The 22,989-nt window shown below is 39.2% G+C and overlaps 1 protein-coding gene across 8 annotated transcripts in view; it reads right to left on the bottom strand.

Annotated features, from left to right (window-relative positions):
* The window catches only part of ZNF157 (zinc finger protein 157), an 83,628-nt gene that overhangs the window by 18,024 nt on the left and 42,615 nt on the right, over window positions 1–22,989 (bottom strand). The window contains exon 2 of one of the 8 annotated variants that reach the window (XM_057496076.1): window positions 2,036–2,207. The exons of the other annotated variants lie outside the window; for them this stretch is intronic. Coding sequence (XP_057352059.1) covers window positions 2,036–2,062 — 27 coding nt within the window. The 5' untranslated portion in view covers window positions 2,063–2,207. The remainder of the gene's footprint in view (window positions 1–2,035; window positions 2,208–22,989) is intronic. 8 annotated transcript variants of the gene reach the window in all.

Here is a 22,989-nt window from a genome sequence, read left to right as displayed (position 1 = left end):
AGAACATTAAGAGAAATAGAAACACTGAAGAAGCTTCAGGAGAGGTTTCAGACAAAATGAAGAACATGTTACTGGAAACTGGAGGGAAGAGTATCCTTGTTATATAGTGGCAGAAAACTTGGTAAAACTATGTTCTACAGTTGTGTGGTAAACAGAACTTTTAAGGAATGAACTGGGATATTTAGCTGACAGTTTTGAAGTGGAATATTGAAGGTATAGCCTGGTGTTGCCTTGTTGCCTATAGTAAAAGGAGAGACAAAAGACATATATTGAGTAAGGAACTATTAAGCAAAAAAGAACCAACACATGATGATTTGGTATATTCTCACCCTATCTATATTGTAAAGAATGCTAAAATGAGAAAACTCACTGTTGGGGACTAGTACTATGGAGAGAAAACTAAGCATGTGGCTAGACAATCTTCTGAAAAGATTAAGTATGTGACTCATGGATCCACTAAATCGTCACAAGCAGAATCCAGGAATAGAGATGGGAATGTCCAGTAAACATCTGTGCGGTCCCATTTGTCTAAAGGGCACATACACAGAAGAGTCACAAGGCTTTTGAGAATGTTTTGATAGAAACACTGTCAACTTGAACTGAAAAGGATAAAGGACAAAATGAGAGAAGGCTGTCAGACTTCCAAAATTTTATAGGCAGGAAAAGGGCTAATGGAACTGTCAGTGGGCAGTTAGTTAGAACATAAGCAGAAGAAGGGGACCAGCCCATCACCAAGGAAGACTCCTCCCTGGCCAACCCCTAAGCCCTCCTTACTGCTCAGTTCCACAGTCAAGGACACCTAGATTGTCAAGGGGCTCAGGACCACAGGGGCTCCCCTGATTACAGGGCATGCACAAGATCTAAAGACCTTGCCCAAAAGTAACCCCACCTCATTAAAATAACATCTAAATCTAATTAGCACTGCAGTTTTGGCCCCACTGTGGATCTCGTTTACTTATGGTAAGGTGCCTGAGCACTGAGGGAAAGGTTATATAACCTAGAGCTGCCAATCAACCTGTCAATCAAATGACCTAAAATGCAGGTCAGGACTTCCTGCATCTTAAGAAAAAATAAAAGCCAACCTAACCCTCATAGCAATGATGCTTCTGGTTTCCAGACAGCCTGCTCTCCACACTTCTTGAGAGTATACTTACACTTCGTGTGATAAACTACTGTTGTTTAAAACTGTCCTAAGTCTGTCTCTTGATTGAATTCTTTCCTTCAAGAAGACAAGAATTGGGGAAACACAATGCATTCTGCCAGTAACAGACCTACCTAGCTGTAAACATCTGCTATTCTACAAGAAAAAGAGTGACTTCAAGGGCACAGCCTCGGGTGCAGTCAAGACAGTGGAGGTGTGGGTCCAGAGGCACAGGCCAGTGGCGCCACTTCAGGCAGTGCAAGTGCAGCGGCAGCACGTGTTGCCACAGGTCCAGCAAATGAAACCACTATGGTCCTCAGGGGAGAGCATCCAGCCACAGAAGATTATTTCCAGGCCTTAAAACCTAATGGAATTGCCCTGCTGGATTTCGAACTTGCTTGGGAGCAGTGACCTCTTTACACCTCCCAATTTTCCCCTTTTGGGATGGGAATGTCTATCTTATGCCTATCCTACCATTGTATCATCGAAGTAAATAACTTGTCTTCTAGTTTCACAGATCAACAGATTGAAAGGAGTTTTCCCAGGATGGATCATACCTAGAGTCTCACCCCAACCATACCTGATTTAGATGATTTAAATAATATGATCTGGGGTTTTCTGAGCTGATGATACTTAGATGATATTTTGGACTTAGAGTTGATGCTATAATGGCTTAAGATTACTTTGGGGTATGATGCAATAAGGTGAATGCATTCTGTAAGTGTAACAGATGTGAATTTGGGGACCAGAAGGTAGACTGTAGTGGGCTGAATAGTGGCCCCACAAAAATATGTCCACATGCTAACACCTAGACTCTGTGAATTTTCCCTCATTTGGGAAAAGGCTCTTTGCAGATGTTGGTAAGGATTTTGAGTTGAGGTCATCCCAGATTACCTGAGTGGACCCTAAATCCAATGACATATGTCCTTATAGCAGACAGAAGAGGAGAAGGGAGTGATGCTGTGGCTCCAGGGCACCATTCAAGTTGCCATCACATTGCCTGAGAGGAGCGGCATGGTCTTCATGGTGTTCATGACAGGTGATGATGAGCGGTCTACACAGATGGCTGCAAGTTGGGAATATGAGAAAGTGACAGAAGCATTCTCAAAAAGTTCTGTTGCCATTAAAATCCACACCAAAAGATGCACTCACTAACACTGAAATGTCAGTTGCAAATGGGAGCCAGTAAGAAAGTTTAGTCTCTATTTCATCCCTCATTTGAACCCAGTAACACTTCTAGAAAGAGAAAAACTAGAAAAAAAGATGTTGACTATTAAAAGAAAGAAAGAAGAGTTGACAAACAGCATGTAAGAGCAAAGAAATAGAGAACACAAAAGATAAGGCAGCTCAAGGGCATGTAAAATAGCAGATTGCATTGAGCCAGGCAGGGAGTGCTGGCTCTTTTCACAAAGACAAAGGAAAACGTAGAAGCTGCCAGAGCTGTTGCTTTGCTGAAAACAGGAAATCTTTACTACAGAGGAATTACTGATTTCTCTGCAGCGCATTGTAATTCATGTGTCTGACTGCACTTCTTACCCTGTTATATCTTCTCAGAATATCAGAGAGAAATCTAGAATTCAAAGTTTCTAGCTGTACAGGACTTTAAACCAGCATGCCTACATTCTAAAACTTGTGTTGGTATTTTTTTCTTTTTACTTCACTTTACCCTAGTATTTATCTATGTATACCTAGAAGCTTCCTAAAAACCATGGAAAACAAAAGCAACAAGTAAAGAAATGAACAAATAAAAACTGACTGGGAATGTGGCCATTTCTAATTCTTCTTTGGAAGATCTGGGAAGGAAGAGTTGGGGAGGGTTAGGGTACTGATAAGGAGAAAGTTGCCATGCATGGCTCAATATTACCAGCTTCCAAGTAGTATTACCATGTGGAGTGTGAAGAGGAAGATTTTTCACTGTCTTCCACTGAATTCCTTACAATTTAGTGCCCCCTCTCCTATAACACAAAAATTCCATCTCTAGAAAAATATCTTTCACCAATATTCACGGATGTGCATAAAGAAATAAACAGGAATTTCACACCCAAATAGCTAATTATAATGAGAACAACTGCCACTGCAAATGCTCAAAGGATGGAATGCTGTCACATTTAAAATCATGTAGAAAATTATTCCTGAACATGCAAAACTATTTATGTAACACTCTCAATGTTTCTTATTTTTTTAGGAAAAGGCAACCATTCTTATTAGTTTTACTTTATCCTCCCATTATTTTTTATATTATAGGATAAACCAAGAAAGTAATTATGTAAATGGCATTATGACCCCTCCACCAAAAAAGGTACATAAGAAATAAATATTATGCAATTTTATCTGAATTGGAAATGAGTACTTTATTTTTTTTCTCTTAAGAAAAAGTAAGCTGACTTCTGCTTCCAGGAAAATATAGGAAATATACTTTTCCCTATTCCTCCTGTTCGGTAAAACTAAAAACCCTGGACACTAGATAAAAAAACAAAGAAGAGAAGAGGAGCAGTTGGAGAGAAGGCAGAATAGCAGGGGACCTCAGAACCTACAGAACAACACAGCAGTGATTCCCTTGTTTTCCTTTTACCTCACATATCCCAGACGAGGTGCTGGAGATGCCGGCAACCCCCAAATGCCAATGGGCACAGAAAAAGGCCGCTCCAAGAAAGCCTGCTTTCTCTAGTCAAAGGACCAGGAAGGGGACAACCTAGCAAGACAGAAAACTGTTAAATAATAACCACCTCACTCAGCCAAGCATCATGGAAAAAACTATGGGTCCAAACTCCATCCCATCAGCAAACACCAAGTGGAGCATACACTTCTGTTTTGGTCTGGTTGTAACAAGGTGTTACATCTGTACAACACCAGGCTGGTATCAGAAAAGACCAAGTGGGGAACTAAAGCTCATCCATTCTGGGTAATGAGTCTCCTCACTCAGTGCCGTCAGTGGAGAAAACATGGGGAACCTGGGCTTTCACCACAAATCAGCAGTAATGAGGCATCCTTCCTCTGTCCTGCTAAAACAGTTCAGAAAAGGCCTAGTGAAGAGTCAGAATTTTCACCGCTACCAACGTGTAGAAAGTCAAGCCTCCCACCCAGAGGTAATAGGAAGCAACAATTAGCCACTACTACCTCTCCCACCTGGGAAGGTATTAGGACAAACATAGTAGAGAATCACTCATACCAAGAATCAGAAAAGTCTCAAACTTTGAAATGAAAAAAAATCAAGACTAAGAAAACAGAGATAATTATCCAACAAAGATTTTTAATCAGCCATCACAAAAATACTCCAATGAGCAGGTCTCAGAAAAAATAAGGGAGCTATGAAGACCCAAATGGAAATTTTAGACCTGGAAAATAAATAACCAAAATTAAAAACTCCATCACTGCCCAGAAGTAATGAGGAGCTCTCTACCTTGGGTGTCAAGGGAATACAAATGGGAAACCTGGACTTCTCCCCCCCATCTAGCAATAATGAGGTGGCACCCTCTCTTCCCCAGCTAGAGTTAAATCAGAGGAAGCCAGCTACAACAGGTTTGAATAAGAACAGGATTCTCATAACATAATATCAAAAATGTTTAGGTTTCAGCTGAGAATCACTCATACCAAGAACCAGAAAAATCTCAAACTGAATGAAAAAAAAATCAAGACTAAGGTAACAGAGATAATTATCCAACAAAGATTTTTAATCAGCCATCACAAAAATGCTTCAATGAGCAGGTCTCAGGAAAAATAAAGGAGATATAAAGACCCAAAAGGAAATTTTAAATCTGGAAAATAAATAACCAAAATTAAAAACTCAATGAATGATCTCAACAACAGAGGAGAGGTGATAGAGAAAAGAATCAGTGAAATGGAACACAGAAGTATAGAAATTACCTAATCTAAATAGCAGAGACAAAACAGACTGGAAAAAAATAAGTGCCAAAGGGATCTGTGGGACCATTACAAAAGAACCAACATTCATGTCATCAGAAAACAGGAAGGAAAAGACAAAGAGGATAAGGCTTTAAAAGTACATTAATAAATGATAGCCGAAAACTTCTCAATTTGGCAGACATAAGTTTACAGATTGAAAAACCTGAGCAAACCCCAAACAGTATAAAACCAAAGAAAACCACACCTAGACACATCATTAAACTTCTGAAAACTAAAGATTAAAAAATACATATTGAAAGCCATGAGAAAGAAATGACACCTTACCTACAGAAACTATTTGAATGACAGTAGCTTGCACATCAAAACCCATGGAGGCCATAGGTGATAACATAAAGTTCTCAAGAGCTGAAAGAAATGAACTTTCAATACAAAATCATATATCCAGTGAAAATATCCTTCAGGAGGGGAACCCTCCTATACTGTTGGTGGGAATGTAAATTAGTTTAACCATTGTGGAAAGCAATAGTTAAACTAGTTTTGTGGAGGTTCCTCAAAAAACTAAAAATAGAAATACCATTTGACCCAGGAATTCAACTCCTAAGAATTTACCCAAAGAAAACAACTTCTCAGATTCAAAAAGACATATGCACCCTTATGTTTATCACAGCACTATTTACAATAGCCAATATATGGAAGCAATCTAAGTGTCCATCAGTAGATGAATGGATAAAGAAGAGGTGGTACATATACACAATGGAATATTATTCAGCCATGAAAAGAAAATAAATCCTACCATTTGCAACAATGTGGATGGAGCTAGAGGGTTTATGCTCAGTGAAATAAGCCAGGCAGAGAAAGACAAGTACCAAATGACTTCACTAATTTGTACAGTATAAAAACAAAGCAAAACTGAAGGAACAAAACAGCAGCAGACTCACAGACTCAAAGAAGAGACTAGTGGTTACCAAAGGGAAGGTATTAGGGAGAGTGGCTGGGGAGGAAGGGAGAAGGGGATTAAGGGGCACTATAATTCACAATCACAACATAGGCAGGTCACAGGAAAGGCAGTACAGCATGGAGAAGACAACTAATGACTCTGTAGCATCTTACTATGCTGATAGACAGTGACTACAGTGGAGGGGTGGTGAGGACTTGATAATATAGGTGAATGCTGAAACCACAATGTTGTTCATGTGAAAACTTCCTAAGATTGTATACTGATGATACTTCAATAAAAAGAAAGAAAGAAAAGATGCTCCACATCACTGATCATCATGGAAATGCAAACTAAAACCACAATGAGATATCACTTCACACCAGTTAGAATGACCACTATCCAAAAGACAAAAAACAACAAATGCTGGAGAGGATGCAGAGAAATAGAAACCCTTCTACACTGCTGGTGGGAATGTAAATTGGTGCAACTGCTGTGGAAGGCAGTATGGAGATTCCTCAAAAAACTAAAAATAGAAGTACCATTCAACCCAGTAATTCCACTCCTAGGAATTTACCCAAAGAAGACAAAATCCCTGATTTGAAAAGATATATGTACCCACTATTTATGTTTATGACCATACTATTTGCAATAGCCAAGATATGTAAGCAACCTAAGTGTCCATCAGTACAGGAATGGATAAAGAAGATGTGGTACATACATACAACGGAATATTAGTCAGGCATAAAAAGAAAAGAAATCCTGCCATTTGCAACAACATTGATGGGGCTAGAGGGTATTATGCTCAGTGAAATAAGCCAAGTGGAGAAAGACAAATACCATATGATTTCACTGATTTGTGGAATATAAAAGCAAAGCAAAACAGAAGAAACAAAACAGCATTAGACTCAGACACTGAGAAGTGACTAATGATTACTAAGGAGGAGGGGAGGGGACAGGGGAGATAAAAGGGCAACAATAATTCACAATCACAATATAAGTTGGTCATAGAGACTGCTGAACCACTGTGATATACATTTGAAACCAACACAAGATTGTATATGAAGGGTACTTTAACAAATAATAATGAAAAACAAAACAAAACAAATCAAAGAAAATATCCTTCAAGAATGAAGGATAAAGATTCTCTCAGATAAAAGAAAACTAATAGAATTTGTCATCAGCAGACCTACCCTAAAAGAATGGCTTAAGGAAATACCCCAAACAGAAAATAAAAAATAAAAAAAGGAATCTTAGAACACTATAGAGAAGAAAGAACACAGTAAACAAAATATGGGTAAGTACAACAGACTTTCCCTCTTCTCTTGAGTTTTCTAAATTATGTTTAACAGCCGAAGCAAAAAATTACAGTAGCTTAAATATGGTTCTAAATGCATGTAAATGAAATATTTAAAACAATTATAAATAGAGGACAGAAAAGGGGAATAAAGGGAGGCAAGGTTTCAACATTTCACTCGAACTGGCAAAAAGATGACAGCAACTGACAATGATAAGCTATGTGTATATGATGTAATTCCTAGACCAACTATTAAAAAACATATGAAAAGAGATACTCTCTAAAACACTATAGGTAAATCAAAGTGGAATTCTAAAATAGGTTCAAGTAACTGACAGGAAGACAGGGAAAAATAAAACAGAAAATATAACAGAGAGAACAAACAAAACATAAAAAGTAAAATAGCAGAGGTAAGGCCTAATGTATCATTAATTACATTAAATGTAAATAATTTAACTGCATCAATTAAAAGACAGAGACTGGCAGAAAGGATTAAAAACATGACCCAACTGTATGGTATCTAAAAGAAAGTCATTTCAAATACAGCAATATAGGCAGGTTGAAAGTAAAAGAATGGAGAAAGCTGTATCATAAATATTAATCAAAAGAAAGCAGAAGTATTGTCAATTATACCTCAATACAGCTGGAGAAAAAAGAAAGCAGAAGTAGCTATATTAATATCAGATAAAGTAGAATTCAGAGAAAAAAGTTACTAGAGACAGAGAGAGACATATAATGATAAAAAATGTCAATCTACCCAGAAAGACAAAGAAATCCTAAATGTATATGCAGCAACCACAAAAGCAAAAGCTGATAAAACTGAAAGGAGAAGTAAGTTATACTTGGAAACTTCAACACCCCTTCTCAATAATTCACAGAACAAGTAAACAGAAAATGAGTAAGAATATGGAAGAACTGAACAACACAATGACTCAACAGAATTTGACATTTATAGCCACCCTTCAACAGTAGAATACACATTCCTTTTAAGTGTCCATGGAAAATATATCATATCTTGGGCCATAAAACAAATCTCAACAATTTTAGAAGAAATGAAATCATACAAGGTATGTTATCTGACCACAGTGTAATCAAAATAGAAATCAGTAACAGGAAGATAACAAGAAAATCTCCAAACATGTGGAAACTAAACAATACACTTCTAAATGATCCATGGTTCAAAGAGGAATTCTCAAATTTAAAAATAAAATAAATTCATAAGGGGCATTATAATTAGCACTCACAATATAGGTAGGTCACAGGGAAGGCAGTACAGCACAGAGAAGACAAGTAATGACTCTACTGCATCTTACTATACTGATAGAAGGTGACTCCAATGGGGTGGAGGGGGGACTTGATAATATGGGTGAAAGTTGAAACCACAATGCTGCTCATGTGAAACCTTCTTAAGATTGTATATCAATGATACCTTAATTTTAAAAAACCTTAATAAAAAATACAATGAATTCAATGAAAATGAACATACAACATTTTTTAGAACTTATCTAAAACAGTGCTGAAAAGGAAAATATATGACACTAAAATGCATACATTTGAAAAAGGAACATCTCAAATAAAAATATCTAAGACCCTACACCTCTAAAACTTAGAAAAACATTCTATATTGGGGATATGTTGTTTAAGGGTACAAACTTGGAACTAGTAGATAAATAAATCCTGGAGAGCTGGATTATAATCACAGCATAGCAATTATAGCCAACAATCCCATATTATAAACTTCAAAGTTTATAAGACACTAGCTCTTATCTGTTCTCACCACAAAAAAGAAATGATGCTTATTTGATGTGATACAGGTGTTAGCTCTATGTTGGTAATCATATTGCAATATATAAATTTATCACATCAATACAATGTATTCATGTAATCATATTGCAATATACAAATGTATCAAATCAAAGTTTAAGGTGTGTACAACTTAAACTTACACAAAGTTATATGTCAATTCTATTTTGATTTAAAAAGGAAAAGAGTGAAAAAAAGACCAACATAAACCCAGAGCAAGCAGAAGGAAGGCAATAATAGAAATGAGCAGGAATTAATGAAGTTGAAAACAGAAAAATGATAAAAATCAATGAAAAAAAGGGCTGAGACTTTGTAAAGATCAATATAATTGACAAACTTTTAGCAAGACTGACAAAAAAAGAGGGAAGACAAAAATTACCATATTAAGAATGAAACAAAAAATATTGATGCAGACTGAGCAGGCATCAAAAAGATAATAAAGAGAGTACATAAACAATTCTTCACACATAAATTTGATAACTTAGATGAAATGGAAAAATCACTCAAAAAATACTATACCACAAATCACCTGATATGAAACAGATAATTTGAATAGCCCTAACTATTAAGGAAATTCAATCCATAATTTAAAACTCACGAAAAAAAGAAATCTGGGGCAGAGGATTAAAGATGGCAGCATGAGACGTGAGACAGATGCCAACTCCAAAAAACCGCATATAATATGGAAATATAATTAATACAACTAATCCTGAAAGAGCAACAGGAAAGAGGGAAAGAGGTCTGTCCCGGACTGCATACATCTGGAGAAAATAATGAACCTCACGGAACAGGATAACGAACCAAAGCCGTGGCCCAGTGGGATCCAAGCTCTTCCCCCACCCCAGTTCACTGGCGGGAGGAAAAGAAACAGAGCTGGGAGGGAGTGGAGGCCTGGAACTGCTGAACACCTAGCTCTGGAGATCTGCTCTGGGAGCCCAAACCTACATTACATGGTGCTCTGGAGTTGGAAAGCTTAGACAGGCAGAATACCTGGAGAAACTGAGATTCCAGCCACTTGTGAAAAACAGGGATCTATATCGGGCTGCTCTGGGACAGAAGAAAGGTGGGCAGTCTGAGAGACTTCCTAACAGCAAGAGGGCTGCTAAAGGGGCAAGGACTGCACAGAGTATACTGCTCAGGAGAAAGGACAGGTAGACAAAATTGTTCAGGTGCACTCTGCCCAGCACGGTGGGAACTTTCACTGTCTTGAGGTGTTCCAGACACCTGGCTGGCTACACAGCACCAAGGTCTCCCTCCATGATACACAGCCTGCTGCACCTTCTTCCTGGTCAGCCCACACCTGGCTCACAAAATGGGAAACCCTGTCATGGCATCAGACCAGCCAGAGGGAAGCCCCGCCTACTGCAGCTACAGGCGCAAAGCACAGAGGCTTATACCTGTGTGCTAGGCCCACTCGTTCTGACAGTGGAGACAGACAGAGCAGCTGGGAATTAGGAAACAGCTCTTTCCTCCCACCAGGCACCATCAGGGCAATAGAGGGTGCCACATAAAAATATGAAACGTTAGAAGACACTGGTTCAAAGCAAAATCATAAATACACCAGAGAAAGAGCAAAATGAAATCAACCTAATGAATCTTCCTGAAAGAGATTTCAAAATAAAAACCATAAACATGGGGAGCGGAAGATGGTGGCGTGAGTAGAGCAGCGGAAATCTCCTCCCAAAACAACATATATCTATGAAAATATAACAAAGACAATCCTTCCTAGAATAAAGACCAGAGAACACAGGACAATATCCAGACCACATCTGCACCTGAGAGGACCCAGCACCTCGCGAAGGGGGTAAGATACAAGCCCCGGCCCGGCGGGAGCCAAGCGCCCCTCCCCCCAGCTCCTGGCGGGAGAAGAATAGGCAGAGCGGGAGGGAGACGGAGCACAGGGCTGCCGAACACCCAGCCCCAGCCATCCAGGCCAGAGTGCAGGGCCCTCGATACTAGGAAAACAGGGCAGCAAGAACAGTGAGCGGGCACTGGAGGCCGGGTGCCGGAGGACATAAGAAAAGCGCGCGAACATTTTTTTTTTTTTTTTGCTTTTTTGCTGTTTTGTTTTGGCGAGGGCTTTTTGGAAGCCTTAAAGGGATAGGGACTCCAATACTACGGAAACAGTGCAGCAAGAACAGTGAGCGGGCACCGGTGGCCAGGTGTAGGAGGACACCAGAAAAGCGAGCGCCCATTTTTTTTTTTTTTTTGGCAAGCGCTTTTTGGTAGTCTTAAAGGGAAAGAGACCAAATACTAGGGAAACAGGGTAGCAAGACCGTTGAGCAGAGGCCTGAGGATGGCACCGGAGAATAAAGAAAAACGAGCGACCACTTTTTTTTTTTTCATTAAAAAAAATTTTTTTTTTTTTAATTTAAAAAAGTTTTCGTTTTTTTTTTTTGGTGGTTGTTGTTTTGTTTTGGCGGGTGCTTTTTGGAAGTCTTAAAGGGGCAGGGCGGGACACTTAATCCAGAGGTAGGGAATCCGGGGATCTCTGGGCACCCTAACCCCTGGGCTGCAGGGAGCAGGGAGGCCCCTTACGGAGATAAATAGCCTCCCAGCCGCTCCTGCTCCAACGCGACTCCACCACTTTGGAGTAGCCGCCCGAGCCAGGCCATGCCCACAGCAACAGCGGAGATTAACTCCATAGCAGCCCGGCAGGAAGCACAAACCCTGTCTGTGCGCAGCTGCGCAGCACAAGCCACAACAGGTCGCTGTTCTCCCAGGAGAGGAGGGCCACAAACCAACAAGAAAGGAAGTCCTTCCAGCCGTCACTCGTCCCAGCTCTGCAAACTATTCCTATCACCACGAAAAGGCAAAGCTACAGGCAGACAAAGATCACAGAGACAACAACAGGGAAGGAGACAGACCTAACCAGTCTTCCTGAAAAAGAATTCAAAATAAGAATCATAAACATGCTGACAGAGATGCAGAGAAATACGCAAGAGAAATGGGATGAAGTCCGGAGGGAGATCACAGATGCCAGAAAGGAGATCGCAGAAATGAAACAAACTCTGGAAGGGTTTATAAGCAGAATGGATAGAATGCAAGAGGCCATTGATGGAATTGAAATCAGAGAACAGGAACGCATAGAAGCTGACATAGACAGAGACAAAAGGATCTCCAGGAATGAAACAATATTAAGAGAACTGAGTGACCAATCCAAAAGGAACAATATCCATATTATAGGGGTCCCAGAAGAAGAAGAGAGAGGAAAAGAGATGGAAAGTAACTTAGAAGAAATAATTGCTAAAAACTTCCCCACACTGGGGGAGGAAGTAATCGAACAGACCACGGAAATACACAGAACCCCCAACAGAAAGGATCCAAGAAGGGCAACACCAAGACACATAATAATTAAAATGGCAAAGATCAAGGACAAGGAAAGAGTGTTAAAGGCAGCTAGAGAGAAAAAGGTCACCTATAAAGGGAAACCCATCAGGCTAACGTCAGATTTCTCAACAGAAACCCTACAGGCCAGAAGAGAATGGCATGATATATTTAATACAATGAAACAGAAGGGCCTTGAACCAAGGATACTGTATCCAGCACGACTATCATTCAAATATGACGGTGGGATTAAACAATTCCCAGACAAACAAAAGCTGAGGGAATTTGCTTTCCACAAACCACTTCTACAGAACATCTTACAGGGACTGCTCTAGATGGGAGCACTCTTAGAAAGAGCACAGCACAAAACAACCAACATATGAAGAATCGAGGAGGAGGAACAAGAAGGGAGAGAAGAAAAGAATCTCCAGACAGTGTATATAACAGCTCAATAAGCGAGCTAAGTTATGCAGTAAGATACTAAAGAGGCTAACCTTGAACCTTTGGTAACCACGAATTTAAAGCCTGCAATGGCAATAAGTACATATCTTTCAATACTCACCCTAAATGTTAATGGGTTGAATGCACCAATCAAAAGACACAGAGTAACAGAATGGATAAAAAAGCAAGACCCATCTATATGCTGCTTACAAGAAACTCACCTCAAACCCAAAGACATGTACAGACTAAAAGTCAAGGGATGGAAAAACATATTTCAAGCAAACAACAGTGAGAAGAAAGCAGGGGTTGCAGTACTAATATCAGACAAAATAGACTTCAAAACAAAGAAAGTAACAAGAGATAAAGAAGGACACTACATAATGATAAAGGGCACAGTCAAACAAGAGGATATAACCATTCTAAATATATATGCACGCAACACAGGAGCACCAGCATATGTGAAACAAATACTAACAGAACTAAAGGGGGACATAGACTGCAATGCATTCATTCTAGGAGACTTCAACACACCACTCACCCCAAAGGATAGATCCACTGGGCAGAAAATAAGTAAGGACACGGAAGCACTGAACAACACAGTAGAGCAGATGGACCTAATAGACATCTATAGAACTCTACATCCAAAAGAAACAGGATATACATTCTTCTCAAGTGCACATGGAACATTCTCCAGAATAGACCACATATTAGATCACAAAAAAGCCTCAGAAAATTCCAAAAGATTGAAATCCTACCAACCAACTTTTCAGACCACAAAGGCATAAAACTAGAAATAAACTGTACAAAGAAAGCAAAGAGGCTCACAAACATGTGGAGGCTTAACAACACACTCCTAAATAATCAATGGATCAATGACCAAATCAAAATGGAGATCCAGCAATATATGGAAACAAATGACAACAACAACACTAAGCCCCAACTTCTGTGGGACACATCAAAAGCAGGCTTAAGAGGAAAGTATATAGCAATCCAAGAATATTTAAAAAAGGAAGAGCAATCCCAAATGAATGGTCTAATGTCACAATTATTGAAATTGGAAAAAGAAGAACAGATGAGGCCTAAGGTCAGCAGAAGGAGGGACATAATAAAGATCAGAGAAGAAATAAAATTGAGAAGAATAAAACAATAGCAAAAATCAATGAAACCAAGAGCTGGTTCTTCAAGAAAATAAACAAAATAGATAAGCCTCTAGCCAGACTTATTAAGAAGAAAAGAGAGTCAACACATATCAACAGTATCAGAAATGAGAAAGGAAAAATCACGACAGACCCCACAGAAATACAAAGAATTATTAGAGAATACTATGAAAACCTATATGCTAACAAGCTGGGAAACCGAGGAGAAATGGACAACTTCCTAGAAAAATACAACCTTCCAATATTGACCCAGAAAGAAACAGAAAATCTAAACAGACCAATTACCAGCAACGAAATTGAAGCGGTAATCAAAAAACTACCAGAGAACAAAACCCCCGGGCCAGATGGATTTACCTCGGAATTTTATCAGACATACAGGGAAGACATAATACCCATTCTCCTTAAAGGTTTCCAAAAAATAGAGGAGGAGGGGATACTCCCAAACTCATTCTATGAAGCTAACATCACCCTAATACCAAAACCAGGCAAAGACCCCACCAAAAAAGAAAACTACAGACCAATATCCCTGATGAACGTAGATGCAAAAATACTCAACAAAATATTAGCAAACCGAATTCAAAAATACATCAAAAGGATCATACACCATGACCAAGTGGGATTCATCCCAGGGATGCAAGGATGGTACAACATTCGAAAGTCCATCAACATCATCCACCACATCAACAAAAAGAAAGACAAAAACCACATGATCATCTCCATAGACGCTGAAAAAGCATTTCACAAAGTTCAACATCCATTCATGATAAAAACTCTCAGCAAAATGGGAACAGAGGGCAAGTACCTCAACATAATAAAGGCCATCTATGAGAAACCCACAGCCAACATTATATTGAACAGCGAGAAGCTGAAAGCATTTCCTCTGAGATCGGGAACTAGACAGGGATGCCCACTCCCTCCACTGTTATTTAACATAGTACTGGAGGTCCAAGCCACGGCAATCAGATAAAACAAAGAAATGCAAGGAATCCAGATTGGTAAAGAAGAAGTTAAACTGTCACTATTTGCAGATGACATGATACTGTACAAAAAACCCTAAAGACTCCACCCCAAAACTACTAGAACTGATATCGGAAAACAGCAACATTGCAGGATACAAAATCAACACACAGAAATCTGTGGCTTTCCTATATACTAACAATGAACCAACAGAAAGAGAAATCAGGAAAACAACTCCATTCACAATTGCATCAAAAAAAATAAAATACCTAGGAATAAACCTAACCAAAGAAGTGAAAGACTTATACTCTGAACACTACAAGTCACTCTTAAGAGAAATTAAAGGGGACACTAACAGATGGAAACTCATCCAATGCTCATGGCTGGGAAGAATTAATATCGTCAAAATGGCCATCCTGCCCAAAGCAATATACAGATTTGATGCAATCCCTATGAAACTACCAGCAACATTCTTCAAATAATTCAAAAATTCATATGGAAACACCAAAGACCCCGAATAGCCAAAGCAATCCTGAGAAAGAAGAATAAAGTAGGGGGGATCTCACTCCCCAACTTCAAGCTCTACTATAAAGCCATAGTAATCAAGACAATTTGGTACTGGCACAAGAGCAGAGCCACAGACCAATGGAACAGACTAGAGAATCCAGACATTAACCCAGACATATATGGTCAATTAATATTTGATAAAGGAGCCATGGACATACAATGGCGAAATGACAGTCTCTTCAACAGGTGGTGCTGGCAAAACTGGACAGCTACATGTAGGAGAATGAAACTGGACCATTGTCTAACCCCATATACAAAAGTAAACTCAAAATGGATCAAAGACCTGAATGTAAGTCATGAAACCACTAAACTCTTAGAAGAAAACATAGGCAAAAACCTCTTAGACATAAACATGAGTGACCTCTTCTTGAACATATCTCCCCGGGCAAGGAAAACAACAGCAAAAATGAGTAAGTGGGACTATATTACGCTGAAAAGCTTCTGTACAGCAAAAGACACCATCAATAGAACAAAAAGGATCCCTACAGTATGGGAGAATATATTTGAAAATGACACATCTGATAAAGGCTTGACGCCCAGAATATATAAAGAGCTCACACGCTTCAACAAACAAAAAACAAATAACCCAATTAAAAAATGGGCAGAGGAACTGAACAGACAGTTCTCCAAAAAAGAAATACAGATGGCCAACAGACACATGAAAAGATGCTCCACATCGCTAATTATCAGAGAAATGCAAATTAAAACTACAATGAGGTATCACCTCACACCAGTAAGGATGGCTGCCATCCAAAAGACAAAAAACAACAAATGTTGGTGAGGCTGTGGAGAAAGGGGAACCCTCCTACACTGCTGGTGGGAATGTAAGTTAGTTCAACCATTGTGGAAAGCAGTATGGAGGTACATCAAAATGCTCAAAACAGACTTACCATTTGACCCAGGAATTGCACTCCTAGGAATTTACCCTAAGAATGCAGCAATCAAGTATGAGAAAGATCAGTGCACCCCTATGTTTATCGCAGCACTATTTACAATAGCCAAGAATTGGAAGCAACCTAAATGTCCATCAATAGATGAATGGATAAAGAAGATGTGGTACATATATACAATGGAATACTACTTAGCCATAAGAAAAGGGCAAATCCAATCATTTGCAGCAACATGGATGGAGCTGGAGGGTATTATGCTCAGTGAAACAAGCCAAGCGGAGAAAGAGAAATACCAAATGATTTCACTTATCTGTGGAATATAAGAACAAAGGAAAAACTGAAGGAACAAAACAGCAGCAGAATCACAGAACTCAAGAATGGACTAACAGGTACCAAAGGGAAAGGGACTGGGGAGGATGGGTGGGTAGGGAGGGATAAGGGGGGGAGAAGTAGGGGTGTATTAAGATTAGCATGCATGGGGGGGTAGGAGAAAAGGGAGGGCTGTACAACACAGAGAAGGCAAGTAGTGATTCTACAACATTTTGCTATGCTGATGGACAGTGACTGTAAAGGGGTTTATAGGGGAGACCTGGTATACGGGAGAGCCTAGTAAACATAATATTCGTCATGTAAGTGTAGATTAGTGATACCAAAAAAAACAAAAAACAAAAAAAAACAAAAAAAAAAGGGCAGTTCCTGTGTGGTAACCTCCAATGAGTTCTACACAAGGGTATAAAGGGCATATAAAAGTGTAGGCAAAGGGTCTGTTTGCGTTTATACAGAAGATCAAAGCCTAATTGGGCTACCCCGTAAATGAACTAAGATACGATATGAAAGAGAACTTCCAACATCAGCACTCTCTGGAGGACTCATACCAGAAGATGATCATCAAAAAACCCCAACAAAGATCCACGCACTGCTACAGCTGTAGATGCACTCATCCCACCAGCTCCTGGACTTGCCATGGGAATGAAGGAGATATCTAAGCTGGCCTGTGCATACAGTAAAACAACAAATTTGACTGGATCTATACTGTTGGAACTCAACCAAGAATTAGGAGAAGTGCAAATTGTAGCGCTCCAAAATCTTACAACTACGAAGACTATTTACTGTTAAAAGAACATAAGGGATGTGAACATTCCCCAGGAATGGGTTGTTTTAATTAGTCTGATTTCTCTCAGACTGTTCAAGTTCAGTTGGACAATATCCACCATATCATAGATAAGTTTTCACCAATGCCTAAGGTGCCTAACTGGTTTTCTTGGTTTCACTGGAGATGGCTGGTAATTACAGATACGCTTTGGTTATGTAACTATACTCCTATTATGTTAATGTGTGTGCGCAATTTAAGTAGTAGCTTAAAACCTATACATGCTGAAGTTACTCTACAAGAAGATATGTCAAAGAAATAATCAATCTTCCCAGGTTTTCTTCCGCCTGCTAGTTCTATAGCTTTTCTTCTTCCTTCCTAATTACAACCCTTAAATAGAATTCATGCCTCATATCAAATTTACCGAGTATCATAATTCTTCCAAGTGGTAAAGATACCCCAAGACAAATGCTGGGCATAGAAGCTACAGGGCATAAGTATGCAAAGTAATAAAAAGCTAACCATTTCAAACAATAAGGCTTCTCTCTCACTTACCAACTTTACATTTCCCTGTATGGCCCCGGAAGATGACTGTTTAGCCAGAGACAGGTAAGATTCCTCAAGGGAGGAACAACCTAAGACAGGCACAGTCGCAGGGGGGCCATCAGGTGAGAAATTGGGGATCAACAGAGGTGAGGCTTAGAACCTCACCCCCCTGTTCTGAGAGAAATCTTCTGCATATGTGGATGTTTTATTGCCCTTGTCTAGCTTGGATTAACACATAGTCTACAGGCACACACCTGATCATCTATATTTGCTCTCTTACAACACTAAACTATGTTTTCTACCTTTATCTTGTATCTACCTACCACTTCAGCATTTTATTAAAAATAATAATAATAAAGAGAGAAATGTGGTATCCACATATAAATCAAGTATAAAAACCAAATGAGTATTCATATTTGAACTGACTGTTTATAGTTCATAATGCATGAGCAAAACCGAAAGTTTCTGTGATGACTGCCCTTGTACTGTTCACCATGTAAGAACTTATTCACTATGTAAGAATTTGTTCTCCATGTAAGAACTTGTTTGTTATGCCTCAGAAGATTGGAGACTGACGAAAATTAGGCTTGGGGTGGATTACTGATTGTGCATTGAGCATTGACTCCCCTATACAGAATTTTATTGTCTTTAACAACCATTTGATCAATAAATATGAGAGATGCCCTCACACACACAAAAAAAAACCATAAACATGGTCATAGAGGTACAGAAAAATATTCAAGAATTCAGGAATGAACTACAGTCAGAGATCGAATCATTACGGAACCCAGTATCAGAAATGAAACATACAATGGAAGGGTTTAAAAGCAGATTAGATATGGTGGAGGATATGATAAATGAAATAGAAATTAGAGAAGAGGAATACAAAGAAGCTGAGGCACAGAGAGAAAAAAGTATCTCTAAGAATGAAAGAATATTGAGAGAACTGTATGACCAATCCAAATGGAACAATATTCATTTTATAGGAGTACCAGAAGAAGAAATGAGAGAAAAAGGGATAGAAAGAGTCTTTGAGGAGGTAATTGCTGAAAACTTCCCCAATCTGGAAAGGAGATAGCCTCTCAGGCCATGGAGGTACACAGATTTTCCAACACAAGGGACCCAAGTAGGACAACACCAAGAAATATAATGATTAAAATGGCAAAGATCACGGACAAGGACAGACTATTAAAAGCAGCCAAAGAGAGAAAAAAGATCACATACAAAGCATATTATCAGACTTCTCAACAGAAACCTTACAGGCCAGAAGGGAGTGGCATAATATATTTAATGCAATGAAGCAGAAGGGCATTGAACCAAGATTACTTTATCCAGCAAGGTTAACACTTACATTTGAAGGAGGGATTAAACAATTTCCAGATAAGCAAAAGCTGAGAGAATTTACCTCCCACAAACCACATCTACAGTGTATTTTGGAGGGACTTCTATAGATGGAAGTGTTCCTAAGGTTGAATAGCTGTCACCAGAGGTAATAAAACCACAGTAAATAAAGTAGAACAGTTAATTACTAAGCAAATGCAAAACTAAATCAACTACCCCAAAGTCAATCAAGGGATAAACAAAGAGTACAGAATAAGATACCTAATATATAAAGAATGGAGGAGGTGGCCCATAGGCTCAGACACCAGAGACAGGAACTGCAAATGGGAATCAGGAAACAGATCTTTCCTCCCCTCAGGCACCAGCTCTCCTTCCCTACGGCCCCCTAGGGGCTGAGAAGCTCCAGAGAATGGAGCTTCTGGGCACTATTGGGCACCACACAGAAATATGAAACGTCAAAAAAACATGGTCCAGACCAAAATCTCACAAACCCCAGAAAAAGGGTCAAATGAAACTAAACTCACCAAATCTGCCAGAAAGAGAGTTCAAAATAAAAATCATAAATATGCTTATGGAGGTACATAAAAATATTCAAGAACTCAGGAATTAATTTAAGTAGGAGATTCAATCACTAAGAAATTACATATCTGAAATGAAACATACAATGGAGGGATTTAAAAGCAGAATAGATGTAGTAGAAGAGATGGTAAATGGAATAGAAATTAGAGAAGAGGAATACAAAGAAGCTGAGGCACAGAGAGAATAAAGAATCTCTAAGAATAAAAGAATATTGAGAGAACTGTGTGACCAATCTAAACGGAACAATATTCCTATTATAGGGATACCAGAAGAAGAAGAGAGAGAAAAAGGGATAGAAAGTGTCATTGAGGAGGTAATTGCTGAAAAATTCCCAAATCTGGAGAAGGAGATAGTCTCTCAGGCCATAGAGGTGCACAGATCTCCCAACACATGGGACCTAAGGAAGACAACATCAAGACATATAATAATTAAAATGGCAAAGATCAAGGATAAAGACAGATTTTTAAAAGCAGCTAGAGAGAGAAAAAAGATCACCTACAAAGGAAAACCCATCACGCTATTATCATACTTCTCAACAGAAACCTTACAGGTCAGAAAGGAGTGGCATGATATATTTAATGCAATGAAGCAGAAGGGCATTGAACCAAGAATACTATACCCAGCAAGGTTATCATTTAAATTTGAAGGAGGGATTAAACAATTTTCAGATAAGAAAAGGTTGAGAGAATTTACCTCCCACAAACCACCTCAACAGTGCATTTTGGAGGGACTCCTATAGATGGAAGTATTCCTAAGGCTAAATAGATGTCACACAAGGGATAGAAAAAGAGTACAGAATATAATTCATAACATACGAAGAATTGAGGAGGAAGAAAAAGGAGAGAAAAAAAAGAACCTTTAGGTTGTGTTTGTAATAGCACACGAACTGAGTTAAATGAGACTGTTAGATAGTAAGGGAATTACCCTTGAACCTTTGGTAACCACAAATCTAAAGCCTGCAATGGCAATAACTACATACCTATAAACAATCACCCTAAATTTAAATGGTCTCAATGCACCAATCAAAAGACACAGACTAACAGAATGGATTAAAAAAACAAGACCCGTCTATATGCTGCTTACAAGAGACTCACTTCAAACCTAAAGACATACACAGACTGAAAGTAAAGGGAAGGAAAAAAATATTTCATCCAACTAACAGGGAGAAAAGAGCAGGAGTTGCAGTACTTGTGTCAGACAAAATAGACTTCAAAACAAAGAAAGTAACAAGAGACAAAGAAGGACATTCCATAATGATAAAGGGCTCAGTCCAACAAGAATATATGTCTATTATACATATTTATGCACGCAACAGAGGAGCACCTACATATGTGAAGCAAATACTAACAGAATTAAAGGGGGAAATAGAATGCAATGCATTCATTTTAGAAGACTTCAACACACCACTCAGTCCAAAGGACAGATCAAACAGACAGAAAATAAGTGAAGAGACAGAGGCACTGAACAATGTACTAGAACAGATGGGCCTAACGGACATCTACAGAACACTCCATCCAAAAGCAGCAGGATACATATTTTTCTCAAGTACACATGGAACATTTTCAAGAATAGATCATATACTAGGCCACAAAAAGAACCTCAGTAAATTTGAAAAGATTGAAACCATACCAGTCAGCTTCTCAGATCAGAAAGGTATGAAACTAGAAACAAATTACAAATAGAAAACAAAAAAGACCACAAACACATGGATGCTTAATAACATACTCCTAATAATCAATGAATCAATGACCAAATAAAAACAAAGATCAAGCAATATATGGAGACAAAGTACAACAATAATTCAACAACAGAAAATCTGAGAGATGCAGTCAAGGCTGTTGTGGGATTAATGGGCTTAATATATAAATCAAGTAATATAGAAATCAAATGTATGAAGATTTGTGACTTGATTGTCTCTCCTATGACCTCTGATGTTTGGTCAAGGAAAGAGTGATTAAAGCCATAAAAAGTTCCTACAGCTCGTGACCACCCTCGCTCGTGACCACCCTCACATGGTTTCGGTATTCTTAAGGAGTGTCCCTCCCTTGGGCGGGACTCAAACATAGATGTTGATCATGTGCTGAACCCCCTACTCAGAATTCTTCAGATACTCATTTACTCAATAAATATGAGGAGTGCCTTCCCCGCATTACTTTTGAGCTGTTACACCTTGAGTCCCCTGGCTGGTCCGTTCAGGTCTTCGATATCTCATCGCATTGCCTCCTTAATCTGTGGGTCAGAGATAGGGAGGAGGCCGACAAGTGGCACCCGAACAGGGACCCTTGAAACTCAGACCAGGAAGCTCCGAAGATCGTTGACCAGGTAAGGCTCCCGAGAAAAGCATACGTCCCTAACAGGGTCGAGATGTCAGGGACACTATAATGGGCCATCATGAAACTAAAGCAGCTAAACTGGAGGATCATTTAAAATTACTCCGTGCCCTCCTAAAAACATCAGGAGTGAAAACATCAAAAAGGGATTTGCTCAACTTCATAAATATATTAGGAAACATTGTCATTGGTTACCGCCACAAGGAACTCTTAAACAGGCTGATTGGAATAATGTGTTAAGAGATTTTAAGAAGGCGCACAGACAGGGGGATGTTATCCCTGTGCCTGTCTGGTCTTTATGTAATCTGATCACTCTCGCCTTACAGCCTCTACAATCTCCCCCACTTTCTGATGCTAAATCAGACACACATGAGCAAGACAGAGAATTGCCAGATGATGTGGTAAAATCAAGTAGATGTTCCTCATCCCCACATTCACCTGACTCCTCTTCATCCTCCTCCTCTTCCTCTTCAGAGAGTGAGGATGAGAGCCCTGTGCGCCTCTGTAATCATAAAAAAAAACCTCAGCTCCTGCCTCTGCTGCGTCTGCCTTCGCAGCAGGAATACGCAAAGCCCAGAAGGAAGGTGACATAGATGCTTATCTGGCACCCTTAGTGGCACCAATTAACTTGACTCCTTATGGGTCAGGTGAGGATCCTGATTTTCCAAAAGGCGCAGTCAGAGCACTTTTCACACCTATTCCCTATAAAATATTGAAAGATTTCA

Source organism: Manis pentadactyla, chromosome X (genome assembly GCF_030020395.1).
Source record: "Manis pentadactyla isolate mManPen7 chromosome X, mManPen7.hap1, whole genome shotgun sequence".
Lineage (NCBI taxonomy): Eukaryota > Metazoa > Chordata > Mammalia > Pholidota > Manidae > Manis > Manis pentadactyla.
Note: the sequence above shows the minus strand (reverse complement) of the source record. Positions and strands in the feature narration are given on the sequence as shown.